The 16645-nt window shown below is 36.1% G+C and overlaps 1 protein-coding gene across 1 annotated transcript in view; it reads left to right on the top strand.

The window, feature by feature from the left end:
- AHI1 (Abelson helper integration site 1) overlaps positions 1 to 16645 on the top strand; it is a 208437-nt gene that overhangs the window by 21270 nt on the left and 170522 nt on the right. The window contains exons 6-9 of the mRNA XM_082668729.1: positions 1931 to 2109; positions 9494 to 9713; positions 10675 to 10867; positions 14295 to 14390. Coding sequence (XP_082524855.1) covers positions 1931 to 2109; positions 9494 to 9713; positions 10675 to 10867; positions 14295 to 14390 — 688 coding nt within the window. The remainder of the gene's footprint in view (positions 1 to 1930; positions 2110 to 9493; positions 9714 to 10674; positions 10868 to 14294; positions 14391 to 16645) is intronic.

Here is a 16645-nt window from a genome sequence, read left to right as displayed (position 1 = left end):
TCATAATCTACATCTGGATAAACAGCTTGAGGTGGGAACAGTCTGTATTTGACTATTCTCTGGCATTCAGTGTCAGTTTCCCTTAATGTTCTCATCTAAAAATAATTCCCTTCTTATCAAAAGCTAGACAACCAGTTGTAGCAAAGAGAGGGCAAATAGAGTTGCTAACAGGGACACGTTAGTATATGAATTAGTTATCGGTTGCTGCATTAAAAAGTTACCCCAGAATTTAACAGCTCAAAACAACAAACATATTGTCTCACAGTTTCTGTGGCTCAGGAATCTGCACATGGCTTAGCTGGGTGCCTCTGACTCAGGGTCTCACAGGCTACAGTCAGGATGTCAGCTGGGGCTGCAGTCATCTCAAGGCTTGGCTGGGGAAGATCTGCCAAATGATGCAGCTGTTGGAAGACTTGGATGATCCACTGCTAAACTCACTCATATGGCCATTAGCAGGTCTCAGGTCCTGACTGGCTTTTGACCAGAGACATCAGGTCCTTGCCACATGGACCTTTTCATGTGGGCTACTCACAGCAGGGCCACTTGCTTCCCCCAAGCAAGGGCTCTGAGAGGGAAAAAGCAAGACCAAAGTCACAGTCTTTTTGGAACCTAATCTTAGAAGTAGCACCAATTACTTTTCCTATATTCTGTCTATTAGAAGTAAGTCGCTAGGTCCAGCCCACAATCAAGGAAGGAGATTACACAAAGATATGAATATCAAGAGGCAGGGATCATTGGGGACCACCTTAAAGGCTGCTTACTACAGTATACCATAAATCCTATTTCTTCTCATAACTACCATATCTATTATGAAGTGTAAGTCATACTCAGTAAGATCAGTTCATGAGTTTTAAATAAAACCATGCTTTACATGACAACAGCATACAAAGGGTAATTGTTCTCTTTAAATAATAGTATTTGATGATATGATAAAATAACATGCTTTCTGGAATGACTAGTTTGAGACATTTCTTTACTCTTTATTTCTCAACCTCTTTGTTTTGAAATATGACTAAATATATTGGAAGTCAATTTTTGATTATTAAATGCAGATTTCTTTTTTACTTGATAAATCACAAACTTTAATAGGCTGGTTTCTCTTTACAACTCAGTATGCTTCTAGGCTGCCACCCCTTGCCATTTAGTAGTTCATGTGATGCATATTTTAATTTTAATAATAGCCTTCTGAAAATGTAGTGACACACCAAACATTGGAAAACACAAATTAATTTTTACATAGAAATCAAAAGTTGACTATCTGAAGCCTCTTGAAAACAGAACAAACAAAATTAGAACACTTTTTTTGCTTTTAAATAAAGTAATTTAGAAATTTGTTCATTGTTTATTTACTTGGCAGTAGAGTGAGGATGATTTGACAATCCTATGTAAAAACAGATCCATCGGGCTTCCCTGGTGGCGCAGTGGTTGAGAGTCCGCCTGCTGATGCAGGGGACACAGGTTCGTGCCTCGGCCTGGGAAGATCCCACATGCCGCGGAGCGGCTGGGCCCGTGCGCCATGGCCGCTGAGCGGCTGGGCCCATGTGCCATGGCCGCTGAGCCTGGGCGTCCGGAGCCTGTGCTCCACAAAGGGAGAGGCCACAACAGTGAGAGGCCCGCGTACCGCAAAAAAAAAAAACAAAAAAAAACAGATCCATCAATCATAAAATACAATTTCACTTTTCCCTGGAGTTTAGAGATGAGTTTAATGTGGCTCATGGGGTATATAATGTATCACCAAGCGTAACTGAGTACACATAATACCTAGTTTGGCAGCCAACCATTTTTGTGTGTAAGAAAATATATGTATCTCCCAGCAGGAAATAATATTGATTTTAGGATTATCTTTGCCTGTATTCACTGTTTACTTTGCTGCACAGTAATAATAATAATGGTACATTTCCAATGGCTTGAACTTGGATTATATTTGCAGTACATTGATCATCTCTGATGACCCAGTTGAAGGTGAACAAAAGAAGGAATCTCCAGTTGGAGCAGTTACTTCAGATTCTCATCAAGATGATGAAATAAGCTCAAAGGAACAAAATGTAGAAGACAATGTGCAAGATGACGCAAAATCCAAACCGAAAAAAAAGAAGAAGGCTAAAACAGGTTTGTTACCCAAATTAAATGAAAAATGTGTGCCTTGGTAAGAATAACTTGATTCTAGGACTGTTAGTCCTTAAAACTAAAGAAAATCTAGTTCCAAAGGATATAATTGAAAAAATCCAATATAGAATATTTGGTACTTATTCTTGGATTCGTCCAGATTATAACATTTATTTTTAACTGTGGACCTCTGTGATGAGTTAGTCTTACTTGAGTCATCTCTAATTAACGACTTGATTCACCTCTAGAATGACATTGACTTTGTTGTTGCTATTGTGGCATAGAAGATTTCTTCTTTATGTTATTGCCCCTAAATAATTAAGACTTACAGCACTGAAAGCTATAAAATGGTCAACAACCGATAAACATTTCAGATGTTAAAGCTGCATCCCTCTGTCAAACATGGTATCTTCACAATTTCTCCTAATTCAGCTTCTCTCCTTCCTGCCCACTTTTCATTTTACCTCTTGCTTTCTACCTTCCTCTTTACTCATTTCATTTTTCTTATTTTTCTTTACTTATTCTTGCCTTTCTTCTGCTTGTTACATTTCTTTTTTTTTTTTTTCTTTTCAATTCCCATTTAACTGGCCAAAAATTGGGACTAAAATAGGCAATTTTAGACTTTATGGTACTTATTCATTAGATGATGCAATTTATGGTGTTTTGTGGTTCCATAATTAATTTTTTAAAAAGTAAAATGTACATGTTACAAGTATACTACTTAGTGAATTTTCACAAACTGAACGTGTCTGTAAAGTCATCATCCAAATTAAGAGCCAGAGCATCATTAGCACCCAGAAGCCCCCACAAGTTCCCTTCCTGTTCATTATCCTACAGGAGTAAACTCTGCCTTTTCATCGAACACATAGCCAATTTTTCCTGGTTTTTCTGCTTTAATATAAATAGAACAATAAATACTGTGCTCTTTGTGTCTGGCCTTTTTTGCTCAAAATTATTTTTGTGAGATTTATACTGTTGTTGCATGCACTTGAGCTTATGCATCATCAGTCCTGTATTTGTACTGTATAGATACCCGTTGTGTGAATATACCACAATTAATTACCTATTCTGTTGATGGACATTTGAGGAGTTTCTAGTATTAAGCGATTATAAATAAAGCTATAATGAACATTCTGTTCACATCTTTGGTGAGCACGTGTATACATTTTCCTTGGGCACATTCTTGGCATTCTTGCTATGCCATAGAGTATGTATATTTTTCACTTTAACAGGCACTTCTCCCTTTCCAAACTTGGGTTACCAACTGATACTAGCAGTATTTGAGAGCTTCCATTACTCTACATCTTCACCAATATTTATATTGTCAGTGTTTTAAAATTTTAGTGATTCTTAGGAGTGTTTAGTGATTATTCCCTGTTGACTTTGATTTGATTTCCATGGTAACTAGTGAAGTTGAGCATCTTATTCATGTTAATTGACTACTTGGATTCCTTCATTGTAAATTTGTTCACATCTTCTGTGTATTTTTTTAAGAAATGGAATTGTCTGCCTTTTTCTAATTAATTTGTAAGAATACTTTATATAACTAGATAGCAGTCTTTTCTCAGATATAAATACATATATATATTGCAAATATCTTCCCACTCTGGGTTTTATCATTTTTTTCCTACTGGTATCTTTTGAAAAATGGAATTTAAAAATTTTATATAGCCCAGTGTATCCATTTTTCCCTTCGATGTTAAGTGCTTTCTGTGATTTTAGAGATCTTTCCCAAGTCGTGAAGATGTTTCTCTGCATATTATTTTCTAAAAGTTTTTTTGTTTCACTTTTCACGTTTAGATTTCCAGTTTATCTGGTATTGATTTTTAATAGTGGTAGTGGTCCAGACCCATTTTTTTCTCGTATGAATATATAATTGACCTAGTACCATTTACTGAAGAGAGCTTTTCCTCTGCATTTCAGTGTCACTTTTATCATAAATAACATGACTGTGTAAGTGGGTCAGTTTTCACTAGTCTCTATCCTTAGATGGTTTGCACCAACACCACCACCATGTCTTAGTTCTATAGCTTTATAATAGGTCTTTCTGTTAATAATGATAGTTTTATTGCTTCCTTTTTAGTTCTTATGTCTTACTCCTTATTCTTACCTTGATAACACTGGCTAGGACTTTGATTACAGTGTTAAATAGAAGTGACAATAACAAGTATCCTTCTCTAGCTCTCAGCCTTGGGGAAAGCTTCCATTATTTCACCACTGACTGTGATGTTTGCTGTAGGTTTTTTGGTAAATACCTCTTATTGGATTCATTACTGGCTATTCCTAATTAGCTAATAGTTTATTATTATTATGACTAGATACTGAATTCTATCAGGTGGTTTTTCTGCATCTATCAACATAATCATTAATTTTCACCCTTTTTTCTATTAATGTGGTTAATCGTTACTTGATTATTAAGCCATCTTTATGTTTCTGGCAGAGGTGGGGGGCACCCACTTTGTTGTGGTGTATTAGCTCTCTTTTTAAAAATCTATTACTGGATTTGATTTGCTGATACTGTGTTAAGGATTTTTGTAACTGTAGTCATGAGAGAGATTGGTTTGTACTACTCTTTCTTAAAATACACAGAGTTTTTAATATCAGGGTTTTGGTGGTCTCAAAAGGAATTGGGAAATACTTCCCTTTTCAATTCTCTGTAAGTATTTGTATAAATTGGTGTTACGTCTTCCTTAAATGTTTGAAGAATTTACTAATAAAGCCTCTTAGGCCAAAGTTTTCTTTGTGGAAAGAATTTTAAATCAGATTTAGTTTCTTTCATAAATACCAGACTCTTCATATTTTCCATTTCTTCTGTCAGCTTTGATAGACTGTAGTTTTTGAGGAATTTGTCCATTTAATATGGATTTTCAAATTTTGTATGTCTATAGTATCTGAAAGGGTACCCCTTGATATTGGTAATTAGATTCCCTCTATTTCTTCATTAGTCTCAGGATTTTCAATTTATAAATACTTTTAAAGGACCAACCTCTAGCTTTTATTTCTATTATACATTTGTGTATGATTTTGGTAATTTCTTCTATCTATATTATTTCCTTTTTTCTACTTTCTTTGGGTTTGAGTTGCTGTTGATTTCTAGCTTTACAGGTGGATTTTTTAAGATTTCAGTCTTCCTTTGTATGCATCTAACACATTAAGTTACCATCTAAGCACTACTTTATCTGCATCCCACAAATTTTTGATATGTTCTATATTCATTATCATTCCATAAAAATATTTCCTAATTTCTATTTAAATTTCTTTGGTCATTCATTATTTAGAAGCATATTGTTTAGTTTCAGGCAGCAGGTGATTTTCTAGTTATCGTTTTTTTTTTTTTTTTTTGGTTTTTATCTTCCATGGTTGTCAAAGAACATATTGTGAATGATTTCAATCTTTAGAATTTATCACAGCTTTCTTTATGACCACCTTATGATCGATTTGGTAAATATGCCACGTGCACTTGAAAAGAACATGGATTCTGATGTTATTGGGTGCGGTGGTGTCCTGTGTATATCACATCAAGTTTTGTGTTCTCATCTTACTGATTTTTTGTTTTTGTCTGCTTATTGTATTGGCTACTGAGACGAGTATTAAAATTCCCACTATTATTTTGCATTTCTGTTTTTATTTCTGTCATTTTTTTCTTTATATATTTTAGAGCTATGTTATTGAATATATATACGTGCTTAGGATTGTTATATCTTGCTGTCAAATGGACACTTTTATTATTGTCTTAGTTCATTCAGGCTGCTATAACAAAATACTATGACTGAATGGCTTAAACTATAAACATTTATTATTCATGGTTCTGGAGGCTGTGAAATCCAAGATCAAGATCCCTGCAGATTCAATGTGGAAGAGGCAAGAGAGCTCTCTGGGTTCTCTTTTATAAGGGCAGTAATCCCATTCATGAAGACTCTACCCTCATGACCTAATCACTTTCTGAAGGCCCAACCTCTTAATACTATTTCATTGAAGGTTAGGATTTCAACATATGAATTTTGGGGAGTCATAGGCATTCAGTCTATAGCAGTCATTATGCAGTGTCCTTTATCTCTGGTAACCATTCTCCCTTAAAGTCTACTTATGGTCTGAGTTTGCATAGTACATTTTTTCCCTTCCTCATTTCTCCAGCATCATCCACAGTGTACCCCTAGGTGGTGCCAGCCTGGTTGAGAAAGGACAGCCTTCAAATCTGTGCTTGGTTCATGGTCTCCAGGTCTAGGCAGGGCTTGCCAGTACTTCATTCCTCTACTAGCCCCTAGGCTCCCTGTGTGTGCCTTCTTTGTACTTCCTTTGTTTGGGCCACAGTATGTCTGTATTCCTTTCCTTTTTGACTTCACCTCTTTTCTTCTCCTACTCCAGCACATGTGGGGTCTCAGCCCCCAGGCTGTGAACTCCTTGGGGACAGGTGCCCAATAAATGTGAAGTGCTCTTGTGCCTCCCCCAATATCCTCTTGTTTGCGACCTTTCTGTGTCCTTATATTTATCACCTCACTGTTAGTTTTTCCATATGACCTAAGTGTTTTTTTTTTAATTTTTATTTATTTATTTATTATTTTTGGCTGTGTTGGGTCTTTGTTTCTGTGCGAGGGCTTTCTTTAGTTGTGGCGAGCGGGGGCCACTCTTCATCGCGGTGCGCGGGCCTCTCTTGTTGCAGAGCACAGGCTCCAGACGCGCAGGTTCAGTAGTTGTGGCTCATGGGTCCAGTTGCTCCACGGCATGTGGGATCTTCCCAGACCAGGGCTTGAACCCGTGTCCCCTGCATCGGCAGGCGGACTCTCAACCACTGCGCCACCAGGGAAGCCCTGACCTAAGTGTTTTATGTTCCTTATTCTCCTTGCCTTCTTTTGAATTATTCAGGTCACTTTAAAAATTTTGTTCCCTCTATTAACTTATTAACTTATTAATTACACATATTTCTACTGTCTGATACCCTGAAGAACATTAAGTTTATTCTTGACTTATTATAGTCTAATACAAACTAACTCCCTAACAAAATACACTTCCCCGACACGACTAAAACATGAGAATAGTTTGACTCCATTTGGATTTTGTCAGGTGCTTTCTTTCTCTGCATCTATCCCCCCTCCTGCCTTCTAGGTTCTTATTCTGTATTTTAGGCCTATATATATTTTAAACTTCACAGATGTTACAGTTACCATTTTGTACAGTTGATATTAATTTATATTCACCCCCAAATTTACTTTTTCCTTTATTTCCATTTTTCCATTTTTCATCTGCTTGAAGAATTCAGTTTATTCTCTCTCTTAGTGCAGGCCTGCTAATTCACTCAGATTTTGTTGTGTTAAAATGCCTTTACCTTCATTTTTGAAGCATATTTACTAATATATAATTTTAGGTTACAGGAAATCATACAGTTGTCTTCTGGCTTCCATCATTTTTGTTCCCAACTGCAGTCTTATTTCTGTCCCTTTGAGGGGACTGTTGTCTTTTTTTTCCCTCTGGCTGTTCTTTAGATTTCCCTTTTGTCTTTGGTTTCAACGTTTTATCATGCTATGCCTAAATATAGCTTTGATGGAATTCACCCTGCTTAGAGTTTACTGATTGATATCATTTATCAGTTGTGGAAAATTCTTAGTCATTATTTCTTTAAATATGGCTTCTTCATCATCCTCTCCTGTTTTTCTAGATTATAATTGCACAAACTCTTTTGAGATTGTCCCCATGTTTCTTATGTTTCTTTTTCCCCCATATTCTTTTGTTTTTTTTTCCATTATGCTTTGGTTTGGATATTTATATTGATTTTTCTTCTAGTTCACTAATAATGTCTTCCTTTGTGTCCAGTATGCTTTTAGACACATCCATTGAATTCTTAATTTCAGACATTTTTCAGTTCCATAATGCCTGTTATTTTTATGAGTTTTAATTCTCTGTAGAAAGTCTCTATTTTTAAAAATAATTTTGTCTGTCTTTCCTGTGCTAACTCCAGGCTGAATCATCTGTGGGTCTGCTTCTGTTTTCTGTGTTTTCTCCTGGTTATTGGTCATACAGTCTTGCCTCTTTTATGTCTAGTAACTTTTGTATTATATGCTGGACATGGTGTATAGAATCCCAGAGGCTCCAGATGATTTTATCTTCCACTAGAGAGGGTTTCCTCTTTCCACTTTTAGGCAGACAGGGTGGGCAACTGATTTCAACTAACCTGAGCTAAGTCAGATCTGGGTTGCAGTTTTGGTAAGACTCTATCTCTGATTTGCCCTGTTCCTAGGATGTGCCCTTCCAGGTGTTTCAGATTGAGAGCCTGGCAGGTATTTGTCTTGTCCACTCTAAAAGACTTTGGGAGATTCAGTTTTGCCTTTCAGAGGTCTCAGCTTAGTCCTTTAGCCTTCTGCCCCATGCAACTTCAAATTTTGGCAAATGTCTTGAGGGAGAGACTGGCCGTGTGTTTGAGGCCCCTGAAGTCTCCAATTTTGTCACTCCAGCCCTGCGTGAATGCCAAAATCTCTGCTGGTTTCTCTGTCCCCCAGTAGGGGCCTTCTGCCAGGGGGTACGCCTGGATTCTCAACCTCTAGATGCGCCCAGAATTGGTAAGTGACCCCAGGTGAAAAGTGGCTGTAGGCATAAAATGACCATGCCCTCCAGGGCTTCCTCCTTGCCTGTTTCCTTTCAGGCCCCTCCCTCTGGTGGGTCATTGTTTCCTAGTACCACAAGACTGGGAGATTTTACTACCTCTTTAGCCTCTCACGTTGGCCTTGTGTTTGAGGCTGATTTTATCACTTAACCCCATGCACCCACTAAAAATTTTGCTGGTTACTCTTTCTCCCAGTAGTGACCTTCTTCTTGGGTCCTCTGCTCATATGCTAATCAGCAAATGTCCCCAGACACTGAAACAGTTGCCAGTCCATCAGCTTACCCCCGATTGATTCTCCCTCTCTGGAATTTTAGTCCATCTACTATACATTGTTTCTCTACTTTTCTGATGCCTTTAAAAATAAGGTTTTCAAAATTTATTTGGCTTTTTCAAGTTGTTGTTACCAGAAACATTGACCTGCAACATCCTACTGCATCCTACCCAGAAGCAGAAATTTGAGTGATACATATTCCACTTAGAAAATTTCTAAATGAAATTACTTTTTTGTCTTTGGCTCTCATTTTTTTCTTTCTGTGTTGTTAGTCCTTGTTAGGGAAAAAAAGAAAGATACCTCACCCTATTTTAGTGCATTAGTAAATGCAATATTTACTCTCAGAGTGTAGTCTGCTATTATCTGGCTTTTTCTTTCTTTTTCCTTGAAGTGCCTTTGTTAACAAAGACAAATAATCATGGATCACTAGGATTAGATAATCTGTAAATTCAGTGTTTATTGTTGAGTATATTGTTATGGGAACAATTAATTATAACATTGATTTTCTTCCATGCATGTAGTTTCAGATGATAATGAAGACACTGATGGTGACGGTGTTCATGAAATAACAAGCCGAGATAGTCCAGTTTATCCCAAATGTTTGCTTGATGATGACCTTGTCCTGGGAGTTTACATTCACCGAACTGATCGGCTTAAGTCAGATTTTATGATTTCTCACCCGATGGTGAAAATTCATGTGGTTGATGAGAATACTGGTCAATATGTCAAGAAAGATGACAGGTAATTTTTTAAATTGTGCAGCCAACCCTTGAAATTGAAACTGTCTACCATAGAAGTCTCTTTTCTGCCATTGACAGTCAATGGGAATAGAGCTATATATAGATGTGTATTAGAGAATGGTATACTAATTGTAGGTGTTCATCAACCATTGATATTGATCAGTATGTTTTATAGAAGAAATGGAGAACATGTGTTAATTCAGTAATTCATTTTAAGTGAAGGGGAGTTGAGAGAGTTTCTCCCAAGCTTAACTTTCATTGTATGGCATTTAACTTGCATTGTAAGTCATCTGATGTGGCACTGCTTTAATTGTCTCTAACCTCATTTTTTTCTTTTGAAGTTAATATGTTATCTGTGCCTCAGATGAGACAAATGTCTTGAATTTAATTTTTCCTAATATTAATTCTATAGCTAATACGTGTTTGAAGGCCCAAATAGGAAGTATAATATTGATAAAATAAATGACAGTACTAGAATTCAAAAAAAAGTGTTTGTTTGGAAAAATGGCAGGCCTGGGAAACTTGAAAATTATCAGAAATGTTATTCACTTATTCATTTGTCTTGGAGCATACAAAGAAAATATGACACACCTCAAAGTACTTACAATCCTGTTGTGATCATTTTGTTATTTAAATCTAATGTACTAATTTATCACAAACTCATTTAAGATTCTGAAGGTGTTACTTAATTCCAGCTTTGTATGCCAAAGGTGTAATCACACCTCTCACTTTATGTGTAAATAATAAAGTAATTCTATGAAACTGACTGATAGTATGTAAATACAAGATGAAACGAAGATACTACTACTTTTACGTCGTATAAAATTTGTAGTTTTCTAGATAGATAAAATTTTTTTCCTTATGTATCATGGCTGTTTATCATCTTGAACACTATCACTCTATTTTTTTCTTGCCTTAAAATTGTAAAGAACTGTGTTAATGGAAGTATCTTTTCTGAACAGTGAACGGCCTGTTTCATCTTACTATGAAAAGGAGAATGTGGATTATATTCTTCCTATTATGACCCAGCCATATGACTTTAAACAGTTAAAATCAAGACTTCCAGAGTGGGAAGAACAAATTATATTTAATGAAAACTTTCCCTATTTGCTTCGAGATTTTGATGAGAGTCCTAAAGTCATCCTGTTCTTTGAGGTATGAATTGAATAGAGCAGTTTAAACTAAATTTTAGTTAATATTTTAATAGCACAGATATAAGCTATTATTTTAGTAGATCAATAATACAACAAAGTAGTGTGAGAATTTGACCTCTAGGAATAATGTATTTGTAATGTGCTATGGAGATACAAGTAATCGTGTCTTTGCTGAGCCTTTACTAGTACAAGTAGTTAGCCATTTGATTTATTCTGTATTATTTAATCCTTACAACAATGCCATGACTATTCACTGAAGTGATGAATCTAATCTATGTCTAAGCAGCCTTCCATTTTTAACCCTCTTCACAAAGAATAAACTCATTTAACTGTATCAGACTTCCTAAGATTTTGTATACTACTAGGAGAAATAAAGAAGAAAATACACAGATCGCTTGACTAATACAATGTATCATATAACCAAAATGAAGTAGAACTTCTTAGATGTCAAGGGTTAGTGGAGGGTCATAGCAGTCAGGGAAAGCTTTATGGAGTAGAGCGCCTGTGAGCTGACCTTTTTTAAAGAATTAAATTTATTTAAACTAAAAAAAACCCAAACCAGTTCACCTATTCTCTTAACCCCCACCCCCCGCCCCTAGCAACCATCAATCTGTTCTTGTATCTATTATCTTGGTTAGTTTATTTGTTTGTTTAGATTCCACATATTAGAGAGATCATACAGTATTTGTCTTTCTCTGACGTATTTTACTTAGCATAATGCCCTTGGGATCCATCCATGTTGTCACAAATGGCAAAATTTCATTGCTTTTTATGGCTTAATAATATTCCATTTTGTGTGTGTGTGTGTATGTGTGTGTGTCTGTGTGTCTGTGTCTGTGTGTGTATACCGCAATTTCTTCATGCATTCATTCATCAGTGGACATGTAAGTTGTTTCCACATCTGCACTGTAAATAATGCTGCAATGAACAATTTTGCATTAGGGTTTTTGTGGGTTTTTTGGATAAATGCCTAGAAGTGAAATTGCTGGATCATATGGTAGTTCTACTTTTGATTTTTTGAGGAACCTCCATATTGTTTTCCACAGTAGCCTCACCAGTTTACATGCCTACCAGCAGTGCACGAGGGTTCTCTTTTCTCGACATCCTTGCCAACACTCGTTCTAATCTTTTTGATGATAGCCATTCTAACAGGAGTGAGGTGGCATCCCACTGTGGTTTTGACTTGCATCTTTCTGATGATGTTTGATGTAGAGCATCTTTTCATATACCTGTTGGCCAGATGTCTTCTTTAGAAAAATGTCTCTTCATATCTTCTGCCCACTTTTTAATCCGATTATTTTTTTACTATTGAGTTGTAAGAGTTTTTTACATAGTTTGGATATTAGCTGACTTATTATTTCTAATTTTTTACTGCAAAGGAAATGAAGGCTCAAAGTATAAAGTGATTATCCCAGAGTTACTCCAGTTTTAGATGAAGGTAATTAGTATTTAAAGATAATTTGAATCTAAAATACCACATTTCTTTTCCCTACTTCATGTTATCTCTCCATAAGCAAAGGAAAGGAGAGAAAGACTCTCCTCCAGTTTAAGCAAGATGGGGAATTTTAGCATGGGAAAAAGCAAGGCATGACCAGAGCCAATAACTTATTTTGTAGAGTCACTTGTTTTTATGATCCTTACCTTTCAGATGATCTAGTGTGCTTATGGTATGAATCCACCATTTACAATTGTGATTATGTTGTATGATTTGTACAAAGCCATGCTTTTTAAAAAAATGATATAATTTGTATATAAAGGTACTGTTTCTTTGTCATAGAAATTTGTCCTCCATTATCATAATATTATTTTATACTCATTTTAATAATATTATGAGATTTAAGAAAGTTAGGTTGTTGAATTATAAACACTTTTGGTTGATTCTTTTTTTAAAAAATTTTTTTTTTGGGTGTTAAACCCAAGTCTTTTTTTAAAAATTTATTTATTTTTTAATTTATTTATTTATTTTGGGCTGTGTTGGGTCTTCGTTTCTGTGCGAGGGCTTTCACTAGTTGTGGCAAGCGGAGGCCACTCTTCATTGCAGTGCATGGGCCTCTCGCTATCGGGGCCTCTCTTGTTGCGGAGCACAGGCTCCAGACGTGCAGGCTCAGTAGTTGTGGCTCACGGGTCCAGTTGCTCCGCGGCATGTGGGATCTTCCAAACCAGGGCTCGAACCCGTGTCCCTGCATTAGCAGGCAGATTCTCAACCACTGCGCCACCAGGGAAGCCTGGATGATTCTTAAGGTTTGACATAAAATGTTATTGTCTACAAAACTAATTTTTGATTTCAACTTTTTAATGGTGTATTGAGGACCACTCGATAATATCTATCAGAGGTTCTTAAAGCTATTATTCCATTTTCAGGTATTTCACCTAAGGGAAAAATGACAAATGCACAAAGATGTGTGTGTAAGGATATTTATTTAAGCAGTGTTTATAATAGCAGAAATTTTAAGGAAACAGATCTCTTCAATTAGCAAGAGGTTTGGTTAAATAAATTATGTTTTTTAATTAAATTTATGATATTTCTAATACAGAAGAATACTAGGCAGCCATTAACATGATGGTATACATATGTATGTATTGACTCGAGCTATCCACTACATATTACATGAAAATAGTTTGCAGATAGCATTGGAACACACAAAAAGGTTTAGATACCTATAAACTAGATGTTAATGTTGATCAGCTATGGGTCTGGATTATAAGTTTTTACTTTATTTTATATTTTTCTTATACTGTCATTATTTTTTTCACTGAGAATGTATTACATTGAAGACAAGTTTAAGTATATAAAGAAGAGGAATAAATGGAGTGCATATTATGTTTTAAGCAGTCCTCTATAAAGATTTGTTATCTCAGCTGAGCTTTTGATAAGCACCAGGAAGTGGTAGTCTCTGACATGTACCTAGAATACATGTAGTCTCTGTGGCAGGTTGGTTGCAAATCCATGAGCTTTAATATCCACTTAGGGTAGAGATATGAAAGAAGTTCTCTTGAGAAGCCTAATGACAACATATATCCAAAGAGAAAATACCCAATTTCAGGAAGCTGATCCAAGGAAAAACCCACAGATTAAGGCCATGAGTTTTTTAAACAAACAATTCTTTGAAGTCTGCACTCATACATTAAAAAAAGAGCAAAGCTTAAGAATTTTGTGCCTGGTTATTTTTGCCAGGACTATATTTGAGGTAATTAATGCTTTGTCTTGAATTTTAAATAAATCTTAAAGATTTATTGATAAAAGATAAAGTGGTCAAAAAATGGACCTTACTAACTGGATGAGTTAACTCAAAAGTGAGTGAGATGAAATAAAAATGTTTTTCTTCTCTAAGGGAGGATTTTTAAAAATTTAATAATACATTATTAGGAAATATTAAATTTTAGATAGCCTAGTATACTGTGAAGTAATTTGTTATGCTTATTTACAGATTCTTGATTTCTTAAGCATGGAAGAAATTAAGAACAGCTCTGAAATTCGAAACCAAGAATGTGGCTTCCGGAAAATTGCCTGGGCATTTCTCAAGGTATGTTTTTCATCCATTTTAAAGAATGTTTAAAATAATCTTCAAATCTGATGCGCTACTTTTTTCCAAGTCAGTTTGGTTTCATATAAGGAGTTATGATAAGGAGGTAAGATTGCCATGGTAAAGAGTTATTAATTCAAGCTCAGATGATGCTCATTCAGATTCTTAAATATTTATTGAGTGCTTAGTGTGTGCCAGGTACACTATTTGGCTCTAAGGATCCAGCACAGAGAAAGACACACACAGCCCTGACCTCATTTATTCAACTCAACAAATTATTTATTATTGATGTGCCAGCCACTGTTCTGGTCAGTGAACAAAGAAGATAAACTCCTTGACCTCATGGCCTTCATATTCTAGCAAGAAAAACAGACATAAAACAATTGATTATACAACTTAGCATTTATTACAATTTTTATAAATACTCTCAAGTTGGATGGGGTAGATGATGAAAACATCCTGCGGGGTCAGGAAAAGGTCTCCTGCAGAAGAGACATGGAACCTGAGCATGAGCTGGATGGCAGTAGTGGCAAAGAGAGAGTTCTAGGTAGAGGCTACAGGCTATGCAAAGACCCTGATGTTGGAAGGAACAAGGAATACCTAGATAACCACAAGAAGGCCACTAAGATTGGAGGACAGAGACTGAAGGGGAAATGGTGCCTGAAGAGCTTGCTGAGGTAGACAGGGCCTTGATAATACAAGGTCTTTGAGCCATTATAGCAACAGGGCACCATTATAAACTTTAAAGAGTAATGGGGGGCTTCCCTGGTGGCGCAGTGGTTGAGAGTCCGCCTGCTGATGCAGGGGACACGGGTTCGTGCCCCAGTCCGGGAAGATCCCACATGCTGCGGAGCGGCTGGGCCCGTGGGCCATGGCCGCTGAGCCTGCGCGTCTGGGGCCTGTGCTCCGCAACGGGAGAGGCCACAACAGTGAGAGGTCCGCATACTGCCAAAAAAAAAAAAAAAAAAAAAAGTAATGGGAAGCCGTTTAAGGATTTTAAACAAAAGGATGAAATAATCTGATTTATTTGTTAGAAAGATTACTTTGCTGAGTGGAGAATGGATTAGAGAGGGTACAAAGGTATGTACTGGAAATCAAGGTAGAAAATTCTTGCTGTAGTCTAGGTATAAAATGATGGTGTCTTGACTAGGATGTTTCAGCAGAGATGAAAGACGTGGATAGATTAACGTTTAAAAAGGGGGACATTTTACTTACATAATTCTTTTATTTCTGACTTTAAACATAAATTTGAGTTTTAAAATGTCTTGAGTAATTAACCTGTTTTGTATTATAAAACTTTTCCATTTGTGCATCCATCCATTCAACAAGTATTTACTATTTGAAATGTACATGGTAAATAGTCTATGAAAATAGTCTATGAAATGCCAGGTACTCTGCTAAATATAGGGCATTCATAGATAAATTAGACATTGTCCTTGGCCTCCAGTTCAGTTTCTGTATAAACGTATTACCTATATGATTACGTGCTATGGAGTAGATGCTGTGAAGACCCAGATGGGGCACTGAATCCATGTTGTGGGTTAGAGGCTTTAGGAGAGGTGCAGTCTGCTTGCTGAAGGGCAGTCTGATAGGCTGAAGAATCACTTAGTCCATTGTACCTTCTAAAATCTCCCTTCTATAACCTGTTATACCTTTTTCTAGACCCCCTCTCATACCAAATAAAAAAGAAAAAGGCAAAAATACAAACAAACAAAAAAACTGCAAAGAAGGTCACTTTCACATAGTAAACATTGCCATCTTGTGGTCTTATTAGAAACTTTTCATTCCTTTTATGCTATGGTTTGTGCAGAACTGCAGTATTTACTGTAAACTGCACTTGGGAAACAATGTATTTCACAGCATTTTTACCTTTGTGTCATATTAAGTTTTATTTATTTATCCACTTTATGCCATTGATATAAATGGCAGTCAGGAATAAAGTGTACATTATTCTATGTGCATCCTCTATTAGAACACATATCTCTTTCATTAGACTGTAAGCTTTTCAAGTCACTGGTGATTCTTTTTGGCCAATTTGTTGAACATATTTTAGTCCTTATTTTACCAGATCTCTTTGCATTTAATATATCACTCTTCAAACTCTCTATTTTATAATATCATCACTCTCCGCATATTAATGGCACATAGAAAGTGCTCCGCGAATATCTATTGAGAAAGTGGCATGAATCAAATTAAAATGTGAATGTTTTAAAACCTATACCATTGGTTCCAGGACTGTCCTAGATAACTGTAAA

Source organism: Grampus griseus (assembly GCF_964374135.1).
Source record: "Grampus griseus genome assembly, chromosome: 13".
Taxonomy (NCBI): domain Eukaryota; kingdom Metazoa; phylum Chordata; class Mammalia; order Artiodactyla; family Delphinidae; genus Grampus; species Grampus griseus.
Note: the sequence above shows the minus strand (reverse complement) of the source record. Positions and strands in the feature narration are given on the sequence as shown.